We start from the raw sequence: 15,846 nt of genomic DNA, 5'->3' as shown, positions 1-15,846 counted from the left end.
CAGAGCCCCCAGACACCCTCCCCCGCCCCTCCGCCCTTCGCCCCCAGCCCTCACCTGCCCCACAGACTCTTTTGATACTGAAGGGAGGTTTGCGTCAACGACTACCTGCTCTGTAATTACTTTAAGAAAAAAACACGGAAAAAGTAAAAAAAAAAATATTTTTTTTGGTCATGAAAGCATGGAGGGCAGAGAAAACAGTGAATGCGGGCGAGGGCACAATGAGGATGGAGAAGTCAAGTGTCATGGGCCCCACCCAGAGGGTCGCAGGGGTCGGCCCTTCTGGGTACTCTGAGGCCCCTCACCCTTGACCTCAGGAGCCCCAGAGAGGGGCTCAGGCACCCAGCACATAGGGATGTACTGGGGCCCTCGTCCCCCACCCCACCCCACCCCACCCCCGGGGTTCCACGGGCTGGGGGCTGGGCAACTCCTAGTTTCGGGATCCAGGAGCCCAGGATCCAGGTGTGGGCAGGGCCATGCTCCCTCTGGAGCCTGTGGGGGAGGATCCTTCCTTGCCTCCTCCAGCTCAGCTACACTCCAGTCTCCACGTGCCCTTCTCCCCGAGTCTCCCCCTCGTCTTCCTTCCACGCATGCTCTCTGTCCAGATTTCCTCTTATAAGGACCCCGGTCATATGGGATTAGGGCCCACCCTACTCCAGCAGGACGTCATCTTAACTTGATCATCTGCAAAGACTCTGTTTCCAAATAAGGTCACATTCACGGGTCCTGGAGGTCAGGACTTCAGCATATCTTTTTAGGGGACACAATTCCACCCAGAACAGCCAAACCAGAGAGCGTCCGGCCCCTCTGCAAACCCACAAGCCACTGCAGGGAGCGAGGAGGTCAGGCCGAAAGGGGGAAGGCAGGCCGGGCCCAGGGAGCTGCTCTGCCGTCCTGCTTACACAGAGGCAGGAGGGAACAGGAGCCAGCAGGTGGGAGCGAACCCCAGGGGTCGGCCAGGACGGGCGGGTGGCTGCTGGTGGGACCCGCCAGGGCTGCCGTCTTGGGCTGTTGAGCCCCGCACAGGCTGAAGGAAGCAAAGGGTCCACTCGGGGCTGCTCCCGGCAGACGCGGCCCATGGACAGGCAGGGCTGCGCCCTCCTCTTCCCCTCGGCGCAGCCGGGCCCCCCCCTCCGCCCCCGGCAGGCCTGGGCCCTGTGTGCTCTGTGCCCCCTTCTCTGGCTGCCTGTGCGCCACAGCGTCTCATGACTCCCCCACCTGGGACTCCTCCTAAAGCACATTCTTCCCTTAGGGGCCCGACATCCACCCGCCTCTGCCGCGATGGCCGTCTGGGGTCTCTGGCCCCGTCTGCGTCTGTCTGCTCCTGCCTGTCGACCTGGGACTCTCAGAGCCCGGCTCCCCGTCGCTCCCTTTCATGGTCTCTTTCTCTCCCGTCCTCTTTTCAGCGCGATCCTGGTTGCCATGGCAATACTGCAGCGGGTACCAGGTGGTGGCTGGGGGCAGGGAGCCGCACCGCCGCTGCAGCCTCTGCGGTCTCTGATGCCAGGCACCTGCAGGGCGCCTTGGCTGGGCCTCATTTGGGGGGAACCTCAGGACCTCCGCGGGCCTCACGGACTTCTCCGTGTGGACAGTGGGAGGTGGGGAGGTGGGCGGGGTGTGGGAGTGAGAGAGTGCGGTATTGGGGGGCTGGTGGCATCGTGGCTGGGAGAGGGGTGGATGAAAGCTGAGGAGTCAAGGTGCACTGATGGGCGACCGGACTGGAGCCGGGCTGGGGGCAGGGGCGACAGGGCTGGGTTGGGCCGGGCTCCAGCTCCTGCTGCCTGTGGGAGACGGGCGCGGCCAGGCCAGGCCTCCCTGGGAACTTGGGGTGGGGAGGAAATGCGGGCCTGGCCCAGCTGGGGACAGAATGGCAGCCAGCCCAGAGAAGGCGGGGCGGGGCTGGAGGGCTGGAGGTCCAGGGAGAGAGGCCCGGAGACAGCGACAGGATGGAGGGAGAGAGTCAGGGACAGAATCAAGGGAGGAAAAGATGGAGGAGGAATGTTGACGAGAAACACCGGTGCTGAGACATGGGGTTGGGGGGTGGGTAGCAGGCCTGAGGGTGGGGACCGGAAACTCAGGAGCAAGGGACAGACTGGGAGCCCAGGGTCCCCATCAGCATCTCCTCTCTCTCGCTCCCAACCCTCTCTACCCCCATCCCAAGCAGGATGCAGTTTCCATGACAACCTGCCTGGCCAGAAAGGGGGGCTGGGGACTGCAGAGGAAATTTTCCACATCAGCAGGAAGGGAGGAGGGTGGAAAGCAGGGAAGGAAGGGTCTGGGTATAGTGGGGGCCAACGCAGGGCCCTGGAACCCCAAGTCATCGTGCCCACTGCCCCAGAATCCTCACCCCCACCCCCCACCCCCAGCAAACCTGCACCATCTCCACTGGGCCGCTGTGGGGAAGGGGGAAGGTTCTGGAGAGGATCAAGGGTCAAATGTCCAAAGATCAGCCACTGCCCAGGCCTCGAGGGGAGGGGGGCAGTGAGCAGCTGACAGAGCTCAGGCCTCATGCAGACCACCAGATTCAAGGGCATGGCTCTCGACAGGGTCCCGAGGAGGGTAGGGGTGGTGGGCTACGGCCGCCTTGGTGAGTCACTGACCCTCTTGGGGCCTCTTCCCCAGGCCCCTTCCTGAAGCCCCCAAAGCCCTTTGTCCTCCACAAACACACTTTCATGTGTGTCTATCTGCACCCTGGCTCTGCCTGTGTCTGCCTGAGCACCATCCACTTCCCACCACGGGGCCCCACCCCCTCCCTCTGGGTCCCTGTCCCCCTCCCCCAAGTCCCTGACCCCCTCTCTCTGGGTCTCTGTCCCCCTCCCTCTGGGTCTCTGTCGCACTCTCACTGAATCTCCCTCCCTCTCTCCAGGACAGTCCCTTGTTTCTCACCTGCTGACTCAGGGACCAGAACTGGGCCTAGAACTTGTTTTTGTCTGGAATCGTGACCCGGGGCGAATGGCAGGGAGTGTGCCCCCTTCCCTGCAGCTCCAGAACCTTGCTGCTCTTGGGGAGAGGTCAGTGATCCCACCATGAAAGACTGGGTCTCCCTGAAGCTCCTGTTCTGGCCTCACTTAGGTGCTGTGATCTCAGGCGAGTCTCTCACCCTCCCTGGGCCAAATGTGAAACAGGACAGGCCAACCTGCTTCCCCTAGCAGGCCAGGGTGAAGAGTGACAGGCCTCTAGAGACTCTGGGGGAATCTGAGGAGGGAAGGTCCAATACCTCTCCAAGGCCCTCCCCCCCATCTCTCCCCTCTCCCAGGCACCCTGACCTTGTGGTGGAAGTGGCCCATCCTAAAATAATCCAGGAATCTGGGGCACAAATCCTGCGCCATGCCAATCTCCTGGTGAGCCCTGCCCAGCCTGCCTCAGCCCCACCCCACCCCACCCTAAAGTGGGATCTGCCCCCTGACCTCAGCCCCTCCCCACCTTCATCCACCCCAGGTGGGGTCCCCCTCAGCCCTGGCTGACCAGGCCACGGAGCAGCAGCTCCTGGAGGCCTCGCACCGCTGGAACCATGCTGTGTTTGTGGCCCGGGGGGCCCTGTGGGGCACTGAGGACATCACCAGATTGGACACAGCTGGGGGCCTCCAGGTGAGGGCCCGCTGGGCTCCCAGGCGAACGGAGGGGGCCTACAGAGACCCCCAGTCCCATCACCCTGGCTGTCACTTCCAGAGTCTTCGCGTCACCATGGCCACGCACCCCGACGGCTTCCGGCTCGAGGGACCACTGGCTGCAGTGCCCAGCACTGGGCGTCGCACTGTGCTCTATGAAGGCCCCGTCCGGGGACTCTGCCCCTTTGCCCCCCGCAACTCCAACACCATGGCGGCCGCCGCACTGGCCGCCCCCAGCCTGGGCTTTGATCGCGTGGTTGGGGTGCTTGTGGCTGATCTCAGGTGAGTGAAGGCGTGTGGGGGGTTCAGGCTGGGGCCGGGCCAGCCAGACTGACCGCCCTGCTTGCCCCAGCCTCACAGACATGCATGTGGTGGAGGTGGAGCTGAGTGGACCCCCGGGCCCCACAGGACGAAGGTTTGCTGTGCACACCCACAGAGAGAATCCTGCGGAGCCAGGCGCTGTCACGGGCTCTGCCACTGTTACCACCTTCTGGCGCAGCCTCCTGGGTGCGGCCCCTCTCCCCAAGCCCTGGGCCCCCGTGCTCCGCCGAGCTTGGGTCTCAGGCTCTGTTTGGTTCTGTCTGTCTTCAGTTGACTGATCTTTATTTCTGTGTCTCCTTCACCTTCTACTCCACGGTTTTGGGAATCTTGACAGATCTATCTCTGTCCAAAGCTCCTTTCTCTGAGTTTCTGTATCCTCCTCTCCCTGGGAGCCTATAACCTCTCTCACTGTGTGTCTCCGTCCCCCTCTGGGTCTCGGTCCTTCTCTGTCTTCCTCCACCCCCCACCCTGGTCTGTCCCTCCCATCAGGTGTCTGTCTCTCATCTCTCGAACCCAGGCTTTTATTCCCTGTATCTCCCCCGCAGGCTGCTGCCAGCTCCCCTCCAGGCCGGGGATCCATCTCTGCTGAGAAGCCTCCTCCTTCCCTGGTGGACATCTTCGTCTCATTTACGTCCCCCCACCACGGCCCTGACCCCGGTTACCCCCGACCTCCCTCCTGTCTCAGTAAACATTGGAGGCTCTTCTGCCTGCATGGCCTGGTGTCTCTGGTCCCTTGTTTCCCTACTGTGACGTCACGCTGCAACTTCACACCAGGATTGGTGCCACCGCAGACGACGAGCACACACGCGCGGCAGCAACGCGCCCGGAAGCTATCGCGAGAGCCTCCCCCCACTACATTTCCCAGAATCCTCTGAGCGCCAGGGGGCGTGGCCGCGCGCGAAGGCGCGGGGCGGGGGCCTCTGTAGGGCATATTTTCAGGATTCACCGCGGCGACGGAATTGCAGTTCCGCCTTCTCGGGGCGACACTGGACTTCCGAGCCAAGCTGCCCTCGCGGGGGCCGCCGGAAGACGTAGTCCGGCACGCGGGGGCCGCCGGGAGCTGTGTGCGTCCGGCCTGGCCAGTCAGCGCCGCGCTGCCTGCCCCGCACTCGGAACCCACAGCCGCCGCCCAGGGGGATGCGGGAGCCTCTGGTTTCGGGGAGCAGAGAGGCAGGCGGGGTGAGGGGCGTTGCCGGGCAACGAGCGAGCGCCGCGGTCGGGGTACGGGCCGGGGAAAGGGCTCTGTTCCTTGGTGTCCGGGGAGGGGGCCCTGTTGCCGAGTGACAGGAGCAGAGAACGCTGTTGCTTGTGAGAGGGGAGGGGAGTCTTCTGTTGCTAGGCGACTAGAGGAGACCCTGTTACCTAGAAACAGGGGAGGAAGATGTCTCTATTGCTAAGTAACCGGAGGAGAAGCTTGTTACCTAGTTGGGGAGAGGGTACTCTGTTGCTAGGTAACCAGAGAGGGAGCCTGTTACCTAGGGACAGGGGAGGGGTTTTGCTAGGTGACCGCCTCTGGGACTCTTTCACTTAGGGATGTGGCGGGGGTGGTCCTCTGTTACTAGGTGAGTAGAAGAGTCTTTTCTTAGCAATAGGGGATGGAGGTACCCGGTTGCCAGGAGAGCGCCTGGGGAGCAGGGTCAGGGCCCCAGTGTCCCTCAGGCTGCCCTGAGCCCCCACCTCAATGGCAGTGCCCCCAGGGCCTGCTGGCAGGTTGGGCCTCCAGATCCCAGGCCCAGTACCTTCTTCCGTCGCCCCCAAGCAGGAGCCGAGGGCGAGGGCGGCATGTCCCAGGCCCCAGGAGCACAGCCGAACCTGCCCTCCGTTTATCACGAACGGCAACGCCTGGAGCTGTGTGCCGTCCACGCCCTCAACAACGTTCTGCAGCAGCAGCTCTTTAGCCAGGAGGCTGCCGATGAAATCTGCAAGAGGTGACCGCCACCCATCCTAACCCCTGGAGAAGCGGGGCTCATGGGCAGAGCGACCAACTAGGTCTCACAGCGAGGCAGGGACAGAGCCGCCCCATCACCTGCCTGGGGAACCCTGGGACTGAGAGATGGAGATGGGGCCTCTCACACCTGCCCTTCGCCATGGCCACGGCCATGGCCCCAGCTCAGGCCTCACCTTCCCTTATCTGGACCCTCATCCCCACATCCCCTCCAGCCTCTCAGCTTCTGGATTTTTTTCTCCACCCGTCCACGCTCTGCACAGCCCCAGCGCTGACCCTGCCCTCCCCTGCTCACAGCCCTCTTGTGGCTCCCCGGCAGCCCTGGGAGAAGTACCAAGGACTGCAGCCTAATAGCCCTGCATGCTCTGGTCCCCATCTTTCTCTTCAGCATCATATCTCACTGCACCCCCAAACCACAGTCCTCCCCAGTCCCCGAATGAGCCCTGCTACAATGCCTCTAGGCCTTTGCATGGGCTATTCTTTCTGTCTGGAACAACTTCCTTCTCTTGGCAGCCTGGGATGTTCCTCCTCACTATGCAAGATTTCAAACATCACTTCTTCATTCCTGCTCTGCCTGGTCTCCTCCTCTCCGTCCCCATAGCCCCGGCCCTAGCCCAAGCCCATCATCTCCTGGATCCTTCCGCCTGTCAGTAAACCCACATGATGCTACCCCCAGAGATGACCCGGCCTCCCCACTCTTGTTTACAGCCCTCCCATGGACCCCGCAGCATCCTCAAGCAGAGTCCCAGCCCCTCAGACCAATTATTTTAGAATTTATTCATCTCCCCTGGCATTCACAACAGCAGTCCATCAACTCCTTTCCACCGAGGCCATCCATGCTGGAGACCCAGAGACGAGTCCAGTAGGAGCCCTGCCCCGAGGGAGGCCAGGCAAACAGATACACAGGAAAATAATACAGATTTTCCCTCTCCAACCCCTCCCCCTGCCCTGCCCAGCCCACCAGGGGCCCAGAGAAAGAACAAAGGTGCCACTGTTCGGAGAAGGCAAGACCCAAAAAGACAAGTGGTGGCAGGGTGGGCCTCCTGAGCTGGGGGATAGCTGGAGGAGAGGCTGGGAGGCAGGAGACAGGTTGAGGACAGGTGGCTGGGGTGGGACTGAGACTCGAAGGCCAGCAGAGGGGATGAGACTTTATCCTGGGTGACGGGGCACCAGGGGAAGCTGGGAGCAGGGGAGCTGCCGTGGAAAGAGCCCCTGGGATGGGAGGGGAGGCTGGAGGCCGGATGAGGGTCCCGGTGGGGGAGGACAAGGCCTGAGCTGGGAAATGTGGCTCCAGGACAGAGCAGAGACAGCTGGGGACAGGAGGAATCAGGCTTGGGGCTGATGAGCCATGCGGCTGAACAAAGGGAAGAGTCCAAAGGCTGGGTGATTCAAGGACCCTGGGACTCTCCTGCTTTGTGGGGAGGGTGAGACCTTTTCAGGGGCCCCCAACTCAGGTCTGACCATCCCCCAACCAGGTTGGCCCCAGACTCCCGGCTGAATCCCCATCGCAGCCTCCTGGGCACCGGCAACTATGATGTCAACGTGATCATGGCCGCCCTGCAAGGGCTGGGCCTGGCCACCGTGTGGTGGGACAGAAGGAGGTGGGACCCCGAGCGCTGCATCGTGTGTGCTGAGCCCGGCACAGTGGGTGCGGTGTGACAGTATCCGTGGGAGACAAAGCAGGAGACGGGTGGGCGGACAGGAGGCAAGAAGGAAGGGCTAGATGGGTGGAAGGCTGGCATGGCTGGACGATGGACGGGTGGCAGACTAATGGGTTGGGAGATGGTAGAAAGATGAGTGAATGACTGGGTCGACAACAGGATGAGCCGAGGGGTGGATGATGGGTAGACAGATGGTAACCTGGTGACTAAATGGATGGTAAATGGGTGGTTGGGTGTGTTGAGTAGGTGGGCGGCTGGCTGACGGGGTGGGTGAGTGGTTGAGTGAATAAAAGATGGATAACTGGTAGGCAGTGGATAGCAAACAGGTGGTTGGATAGTTAGTTGGATGGATGGACGGACGGATGGACAGATGGACGGAGAGCTGGATAGCTGGGTAAAGAGTGGGTGAGGAGTTGGAGGATGGTGGGTACGTTGTTGAGTTGGTGGCTGGCTGGCTGTTCAGTCATGTCAGTAGGTGAATCATGTTCGGGTGGACGACAGATGGGTGGCTGTGGGGAGTGGCCGCTAGATGGCTGGGAGGTTTGGGTGCACGTGTGATCGGGTGAGTGGAAGGAGACGAAGGGCACGCTGAGTGAGGAGCGTCCTTGGGCAGGCTCGGGGGGGCCGCCTCTGCCGCGCCAGCCTGGGGGCCACAAGTTCAGCACCCTTGGGCCAATGGGTAAGCCTGGGCCCCTGACCGTGCTCCTCCCATGCAGGCCCCTGTCCCAGCTTGCCCTGCCCCAGGTGCTGGGACTGATCCTGAACCTGCCGTCACCCATGTCTCTGGGGCTGCTGTCCCTGCCAGTGCGCCGGCGGCACTGGGTGGCCCTCCGCCAGGTGGGTGGCATCTACTACAACCTGGACTCCAAGCTGCGGGCGCCCGAGGTCCTGGGGGACGAGGACGGCGTCAGGTGAGGGGGGGGCGACCCTGGGGCTGGGGCCCCGGCGCTAGGCCCCCCTCCCCCAGAGGCGACACGTGGGCTCCCGGGCCTCAGTCTCCTCATTTCTCTGCCCAGGGCTTTCCTGGCGGCCGCGCTGGCTCAGGGCCTGTGCGAGGTGCTGCTGGTGGTGACCAAGGAGGTAGAGGAAAAGGGCTGCTGGCTGCGGACAGACTGACCCTTCGGAGGAGGGAACCAGGCCACCCGTCCATCCGAGCGGTCCCTGCGCATCCGCGTCTGGCCCCTGAGCGCCGGGGAAGGACTAGGCCCCGCACCTCCTGGACCCCGCGGAGGTCCCAACCCCTTCTCCGCACCGCCCGTTCCTCAAGGCCGCTGCTGCCTCAATAAATCTGCTCATTTGCTCCTGACCTGGCCCGCATCTGTCTGGGGCGCCCCTTTCCCTCGGTGGCCCGCGGAGCAGAGAGGCCATTCGCTAGCCAGGCGGGAATTCCGGGGGGTGGGGGGGCCCCGGGAGCTCAGATGCTCCACCACCTTCCAGCTTTGCCAGCTTGTGTGAGTCACCCACCTCTCTGGGCCTTAGTTTCCTCGTCGGGGCACAGCAGAAAACGGCACAAATCCCCGCCCTTATGAGCCAGGGGGAGAGACCAGGAGCAGATGGACACAATCTAGAGTGTTGGGTGGGATAAAGTGCTGAGGAGAAAGCAAGTTTCTTTCTTGAATCTCAATTCTACTCCATCACTGGCTCCAAGAGATGGCCACACCGTGATCCCCGGAAGCTGCCAGCGTGTTCGGTTACATGGCGGAGGGGAACAAAGGTTGCTAATCCGCCGACCTTAAAACAGGGAAATGACCCTGCATTATCCGGGTGGGCCCCGGGCAATCGTGAGGGTCCTTAAAGGCGGAGGAGGAGGCAGGAGAGGAGAGTCCGAAAGAGACCTGACGAAGGAAGCAGGTCAGAGATGCTACGTGGCGCGCAGCTTTGGAGATGAGAAGGGGCCAGATAGGGGAAATGGAGGCATCCCGAGGGGCTAGACTGGGCCAGGGCCTTAGGAGGAACCAGCCCTGCCCACACCCTGACTCCAGCCCAGTGAGGCTCATGGGACTTCTGACCTCCGCGGGTGTAAGAGAATAAATGTGTGCTGTTTTAAGCCACAGAAGCCGGCACAGTGTGGCTGGAATTCATTTAGGGCAGTGGGCCTCACCGAGGAGGCAAGGAGGCGAGGAGGCCCCATGTGAGCCACAACTGGAAGAAGAGGAAGGAGGGAGCTGTGTGGAGCCGTGGAGGAAAGGCATTCCAGGCTGAGGGAACAGTCAGCGCAAAGGCCCTGAGGAGGCTGGTGTGGCTGGAGTGAGGCGGGGCGGGGCGGGGCGGTAACAAAGGAAGAAGACGGTCCCTCAGGGATTTGAGCAGGAGGAGGATGGGCTCCCATCAGGTTCTCACCTGAGCAGGAACCCCTCCTGTTCTGTGTCCTTCCCCAGGGCCTGCTGTCCCTTGCTGTAGCTTCCTTGTCCTGTCGGCCATTCACATGGCTCCCCTGGTCCTACCTCCGGGTCTGGAGGAACCTCCGCAGATGAAGGCAGGCGCTTGCTCTCAGGCTGGGAGGAAGACACAAGGGCACGGGAGGCCCCCCTCCAGTCCCAGTTCAGGGGGGTAGGCTTTAAGGGGGACCTCCAGGGAGCCAGAGGAAGATGAGGGGACCTGGGGGTACTGGCTCCAGAAGGCTGAGGGGGCCTCTCCAAAGGGGCAGTGAGAGGGAAGCGGGCCGTTCCAGAATGGGAAATAGCCGAATGAGATCTGCAATACAAGGGGGGCAGTCGCTACCGGTCACTGACCAGGGGCTGAGGGATCAGGGTGGGTCCCCGCCAGGCCTCAGGCCACAGGGCCTCCAAGGGGGCGCTGAGGGCTGGACCTTGTCCAGGACAGTGGGTGGGGGCCACGAGGGGTGCAGCTGGTCAGTCCTGGGCTCAGAAAGCACCCTCGGGGGCGGGCGGTATGGGGACAGCCCAGACGCTGGGAGGCCCGGGAGGAGGCTGAGGGTCCAGATGGGAGAGGATGGAGGCCTGAGCCTGGGCCCTGGGGAGGGAGGGGAGGGGCACGGGGAGTCCGAGCGGCTCTGCTCTGGTGGGCTCTGGGGGCAAACCGAGGAGGAAGAAAGAAGCACCCAGGCATCTGGCCCTAGGACCCTGGGACAGTGGGACCACCCCCAACAGATGAGGAGGGGTTTGGGATTTGGTGGAGGCACCGAGCTCAGCAGGATGTAAGGGATGTGACAGACCAGGTGACATCAGGGGAGGGGGCCCCCGGGTCAGGGGCTCCGCAGATGGCTTCAGGGGTCTCGGGCCTGTTCCAGGAGGCATGAGTGTGTGTGAGCCCAGGGAGGTAAGCAGGTAGAGTGGGGCTTGGGCAAAAGTGGGGTGCCCTTTTAGGGGTGGGCAGAAATGGGGGACCGGGAGACACAGGGAGGCCACGGGCAGGGAGAGGCAGGTAGGGCCCGCAGAAGACTGGGGTGCAGACACAGCAGCACGCTTGTAAGGCCAGCAGGTGATGCTGGGACTTGGGCTTGGCGGGTTCGGGGTCCCAGGACTTCTGGGGGTCAAAGGCCAACTTGTAAAGGAAAGAGTCAAACAGCAGGACACCCCAACCATCAGGTCCCCACACCCCGCCCTGTCCCCTCTGTGCCTCTCCAGCTTGCTCGCTCTCCCACACCTGGGTCTCTGACTCCTCTGTCCCTCTCTTGGTCTCCCTTTTTTGGATGTTTCCGTGTCTTTCTCAGCTTCTGTCTCCCTGGGCCCTCTGGGGCCCCCTCCTGCCCTCTGTGCCTGTCGCCGGTCCCCTGCGGTCCCAGACAGCCTGGCGGGACACCCTGAGTGTTTCTATTCTTGGGCCTGAGTGGCCTCCCCAGGTGCCACCTCAGACGTGGCCTAATATGGTCGCAGTGAGGAGCCGCAGCGCCAGGCTGGGACCTTGGGGAGGGGGTGGGGGTCCAGGCCCTCCCTCCCCTCCTGCTCTCAGCCCCCCTCGGGCGCCAACCCCTCCTGCTCTGCACTGGTCAGAGCCCAGGCTGCCGGGCCCGCAGGCTGACAGCGCCCTTACTCTTCGCCCCTCACCGCGCAGTATGCCCCCTGCACCCTCACTAACTCCCACCTGCTGGGGCCGCCGCAGCCCCGCAGGAACCAGGCCTGACTCGGGCCGGCTCCGGGCTCCGGGGAGTGAGGGGCTCCCCGCCGGGGGCGCGCCACGCAGACCCGCAGCGGCCTCTGGGCGCAGGAGGGAGGCTGCAGTCACGCAGCAGGTGCAGGGTGGGGTGACAACTGTCCCTCACACCCCGGTGCTGACAGCTGAGGCCCGATTTAGCTCTTGCAGCCCAGGGCTGACCAGATAAGGCGGTGGGGAGGGGGGTGGTCCCACCCCCAACGCGCCCCTTAAATTGCCCAGATGGGCCTGGGGGGCGGCCGCCGCCGATGTCAGGTGAGAGGGACCGCGCTCCTTCCTCGACTTCCCCACCGGCCGCCCAGGGCTGGGTCCTCTCTCTCTCTCTCTCTCTCTCTCTCTTTCCCTCTCTCTGTCCCGTCTCCCTGCCTGCCCCCTTCTCTCCGCATCTGTCTGTCTCTCTCCCCTGCCCCGTCCGTTCCTTCCTTCTGTCTCTCTCTCCCTCTGTCTTCTCTGTTTCCTCCCATTTCTGTCCCTTTCGCTCTGCATCCCCCCCCCCATCTCCAGATCTCTGCCTGCCCTCCCTTGCCTCTCTCCCTCGTCTCTCGCCTGCTCCCTGGCCTTCCTTTGTCTCTTTTGGTCTCCCTTCCTTCTCTCTCTCTTTCTCTTTCCATCTCTCTCCATCGCTGTCTCTTCCTCCCGCCCATGTCTCTCCCTTCTCCCGTCTCTCCGTCCCTCCCCCCACTTCCCCTGGCCTCAGTCTCTCTCTCCCTTTCTCTTTCGTGTCTCTGCCTCTCCCCCACCGCCCCTCGTCCCTCTGTCGCAGACACAGTCCCTCTGTCTCGTGGCCCTGCCATCGCCCCTCGCCTCCCCCCCCCCCCACGCTCCCCACGGAGGCCTCCAGGCCCTCCGCCGCGTCTCTGCTCAATAAAGCTGTTCGGCCCTCACTCTCGCTCCTCCGCCTCCGACCCCCGCGGCCAGGCCCCGTCCTCCCTCCCAGAGCCTGCAAGAAACAGCCTGAGAGACAGACCGAGAGACTGGGCAGAGAGAGAAATACGGACGCAGGGAGGGGGAGCCAGAGACGGTGAAACAGAGACCTGAACAGGGGGCCACGGACTTAGAGAGGGGAGACGGTGGGACGGCGGGGCACAGAGACTCAGAGACGCACACGGCGAGATGGGGAGATGCAGAGACACAGAGTGACTCCGAGACCAGGCAGCGCCCCGCCCCCAGACACAGCAGCCCTTCCCCGTCCCCAGGCCGAGCCAGGCCTGGACAATGCTCCCTTGTCCTGGTCCGGACTCCAGTTGGGCAGCTGGAGGGTGGGCCGGGGCCCCAGGGGAGGGGCGGCCACCAGGAGGCCTGGCTTTGGCCTCTACCCTCAGACTCCCCCTTCCCTTCTCCCTCACCCTCCTCCTTCTGACCTCCCAGCCTGCTTTCTGCTTTGCCAGGGAAGGGGACAAGCATTTACGGAGCACCTGCCGTATGCACCTGAAATGCCTCCTTGGGAGCACCTGCCGTATGCACCTGAAATGCCTCCTTGCCTCCTCCGGCACCCTCTGGTCTCCCCGGCCCCTTCCTCTGTGTCCTCTGCTGTTCCTCCTAAGCTTCTGGCTCCCATTCTTGAAGGAAACAGGCATTTTTTAAAGTTCCTAGTGTTTGCCGGGCAATTTCCATACACCGCCTCTGCACCTTATACTCTTGCTCTCCCGTCCCTTCCACCCTGATTCCTTGCACTTCTTCCTGATCTGCCTGGTCTCCTGGGAAGAGAATGCACATCTGTGGAGCACCTACTGTGTGCCAGGAAATTTACAAACTGTCTCCTCTCTTGCTATACTTTTTTCTCCCCCAATTCCTTTCTTGCCTCTCTCCTGATTGCCCCTCCTTTCTGACTTTCTGCTCCCTCGGGGTGGGGGAGGGGAGGGAACGGACACATAGTGTCCGTAGTGAACACCTACTGTGTGCCGGGTAGTTTACACATCTACTCTCCCTTCCTCATACCTTCTTCCTTTCTCTTCTCTCCTCCGCCCCCTCCTTGTCTTTCTGGGCTCTCTGCTCTCTTCCAAGACAAGGAACAGACATTTACTGAGCACCTATGGTATGACAACCAATTGCCTGTGCTTTCTCTCCTCTCCTCTCACCCTCCCATTTCACTGACCTGTGGTCTCTGCTACCCTCTGCTTTCTGCTCTTTGCCAGGGCATGAAATGGGCATTTATCGAGCACCTATTGTATGCCATTCTCCTTACGCTCCCCTCCCCCTCAATTCTCCCTGTTCCTTCATTTCTGCTCCATCTGCTCTTTCTTGGGGAAACAGGCAACTATGGTGCACCTACTGTATGCCAGGCAATTAACATCCCATCTCACCTCCTCTTGCCTCTTTCTCCCGGTCCCTCTCCCTCTGCCAGCTTCTCCCTTCCCTGTGTTCCCTAGGCCCCCTGGAGGTTAGAGAACAAGCATTTACAGAGCACCTCCTGCGTGCCCCGTGATTTGCCTGTGCGTGTGTGCGTCCTCTCCTTTGCCAGTTCTTCTCGAGGTTACCTCCACCCTTCTGGCCTGCCAGCCTCAACCTCCTCGGCCAAACTTTCTTTCCCTTTTCCTGTGCCTGCACCTTCCTTTCCCCCTTCTCTCTCTCCCCCTAGGAAGTCAATGTGCATTTATTGAGTGCTTCCTATGTACCCACAGCCTAACCTACAAACACTCTCTTTTCTTCATTTCTTCTCCTGGGCCCCTTCTCTCCTCCAGCTTCTCCCCTCTTCTCTGCCCTGTCTGCTCTCTCCTGGGAGAGGAAATAGGCATGTGCTAGGCACCTACTGTGTGCTGCTCCTTCATATACACTGTCTGTCATTGTTTGCCTCACAGGCCCTGTTCTTCCTTCTCTCTTCCTCTCTGCTTTCTTCCCTCCTCCTGGCTGCTTTTTCTGTGCTCACTGCCAAGGAGGGAAATGGGCATGTATTAAGCACCTACTGTGTGCCCACTGCTTTACATATACTGTCTCCTTCCTTCACAGCTTCTCCTATTCATTCTCTTGGCTGGAGCTTCCCCTCCCTGTCTTTCTTGTTTCTCCTGGGGAAAGAACACTTAATAAACACCTACTGTATGCCCAGCAATTTCCCTCAATGACTCTCTCCCCTTAGGCTGTTTTTCCTCCCATTTTTCCTCTAAGGTGGTTTCTTCACCTTCTTTCTGACTTGTCTCCTCTCTCCCAAAGACTGGAATGGGCATTTATGGAGCACCTACTGGGTGCTGAGCTCTCTATAAAGCGCAGCCTCCCCTCCTCACACTCTCCTTCCCCCTTTCCCTTCCTCTCTGCTGCCTCTTCTGTTCCCTCCTGCTCTCAGTGCTCTCCAACAGAAAAGGGAAGGGGCACTAATTGAGCACCGACTATGTGCTAGGTAGTTTACACACACTGACACCTCTCATTAAACCTTCTGTTCTGCCCTGCCCCTTCTACTCCACCGGCTTCCTCTCTCTTTTTGTTCCTTCTTAGTAGTGGAAGCTCTGAACTTTCCAGGCAGAAGGGATTTAGGGCTACACTAGGAGTCTCTGTCACCACCACTGGAGAAGCAGCAGATCGTCTCCTCCTCACAGTGATGGTGACAACAGATTTCAGCTCCAATTTTATTTCTTCATTAGGAAAAAAAAAAAAAAAGTGTGGATAATAGCCACTCTCTGGTGTAGGGGAGGGACCAGGGGACTGAGTCAAGACCAAGAAAGAAAGATAGAAAGTCCTAGAACAGAACACGGGAGGCAGCAAGTGCCCACTGGAGGAGGCGCTGATTCTTCTGGCCGTCAAGCCATGAGTTACTACCTCTCCCCGCCAAGCTGCCGGCTGCCAGGCTCTCACCACCTGGAGCAGCAGATAAGGAAACTGAGAGTCAGAAGGGGAAAGAACTTGCCTGCCGGCCTCCCTTGCTCTCTCTCCCTCTCCCTCGATCTGAGTGTCTGTCCCACCACAATTCTCTTGTCCGTTCCCTCTCTCTCTCTCTCAGACTTTCTCAGACTCTCTCTTTCTCTCTCAGACTCAGAATTTCTCAGACTTCCTCAGACTCTCTCTCTCAAACTCCCTCTCCCTCTCTGACTTTCTCAAACTCTCTCTCCCTCTCTCTGATTCTCTTAGACTCTCTCTCTCACTTTCTCTCTCTTTTTTCTCAGACTTCCTCAGACTCTCTCTTTCTCTCTCTCAGACTCAGACTTTCTATTTCTGTCTCTCTCAGACTTTCTAAACTCTCTCAGACTCTCCCTCTCTCAAACTCTTTCTCACT

General features: G+C 61.1%; 2 protein-coding genes across 5 annotated transcripts; both read left to right on the top strand.

Moving 5' to 3' along the window:
* Positions 1 to 2,119: 2,119 nt before the first annotated feature.
* Positions 2,120 to 4,515, top strand: ASPDH (aspartate dehydrogenase domain containing). The gene is made up of 7 exons (XM_028091534.2): positions 2,120 to 2,584; positions 2,864 to 3,008; positions 3,254 to 3,338; positions 3,436 to 3,585; positions 3,667 to 3,887; positions 3,958 to 4,112; positions 4,472 to 4,515. The coding sequence occupies exons 1-7, from the start codon at positions 2,506 to 2,508 to the stop codon at positions 4,513 to 4,515; spliced, it is 879 nt and encodes a 292-aa protein (XP_027947335.1). The 5' UTR covers positions 2,120 to 2,505.
* A 328-nt stretch (positions 4,516 to 4,843) lies between these two features.
* On the top strand, positions 4,844 to 8,838 carry JOSD2 (Josephin domain containing 2). 4 transcript variants are annotated; one of them, XM_028091566.2, is made up of 5 exons: positions 4,844 to 5,105; positions 5,689 to 5,854; positions 7,347 to 7,472; positions 8,249 to 8,369; positions 8,549 to 8,838. In XM_028091566.2, the coding sequence occupies exons 2-5, from the start codon at positions 5,709 to 5,711 to the stop codon at positions 8,816 to 8,818; spliced, it is 663 nt and encodes a 220-aa protein (XP_027947367.1). In that variant the 5' UTR covers positions 4,844 to 5,105; positions 5,689 to 5,708; the 3' UTR covers positions 8,819 to 8,838. The 4 variants fall into 4 exon arrangements, with proteins under 4 accessions (XP_027947367.1, XP_087883874.1, XP_027947366.1 ...); XM_088027748.1 differs by having other exon boundaries at positions 4,844 to 5,147; positions 5,686 to 5,854; XM_028091565.2 differs by having other exon boundaries at positions 4,845 to 5,147.
* The last annotated feature ends 7,008 nt before the right edge of the window (positions 8,839 to 15,846 follow it).

Source organism: Eumetopias jubatus, unplaced genomic scaffold (assembly GCF_037043125.1).
Source record: "Eumetopias jubatus isolate StellerSeaLion01/CBP00866 unplaced genomic scaffold, mEumJub1_p1.0 scaffold_10, whole genome shotgun sequence".
Taxonomy (NCBI): Eukaryota; Metazoa; Chordata; class Mammalia; order Carnivora; family Otariidae; genus Eumetopias; species Eumetopias jubatus.
This window is presented reverse-complemented; position numbering and strand designations above follow the sequence as displayed.

Excerpts from the sequence above, each read along its gene's own strand:
- ASPDH (XM_028091534.2), top strand. The coding sequence starts at position 2,506 with ATGCAGACCACCAGATTCAAGGGCATGGCTCTCGACAGGGTCCCGAGG. Across the intron at positions 3,888-3,957 it reads GTGCTTGTGGCTGATCTCAG|CCTCACAGACATGCATGTGG; the intron begins GTGAGTGAAGGC and ends TGCTTGCCCCAG. Across the intron at positions 4,113-4,471 it reads CTTCTGGCGCAGCCTCCTGG|GCTGCTGCCAGCTCCCCTCC; the intron begins GTGCGGCCCCTC and ends TCTCCCCCGCAG.
- JOSD2 (XM_028091566.2), top strand. The coding sequence starts at position 5,709 with ATGTCCCAGGCCCCAGGAGCACAGCCGAACCTGCCCTCCGTTTATCAC. Across the intron at positions 5,855-7,346 it reads GCCGATGAAATCTGCAAGAG|GTTGGCCCCAGACTCCCGGC; the intron begins GTGACCGCCACC and ends TCCCCCAACCAG. Across the intron at positions 8,370-8,548 it reads ACTGGGTGGCCCTCCGCCAG|GGCTTTCCTGGCGGCCGCGC; the intron begins GTGGGTGGCATC and ends TTCTCTGCCCAG.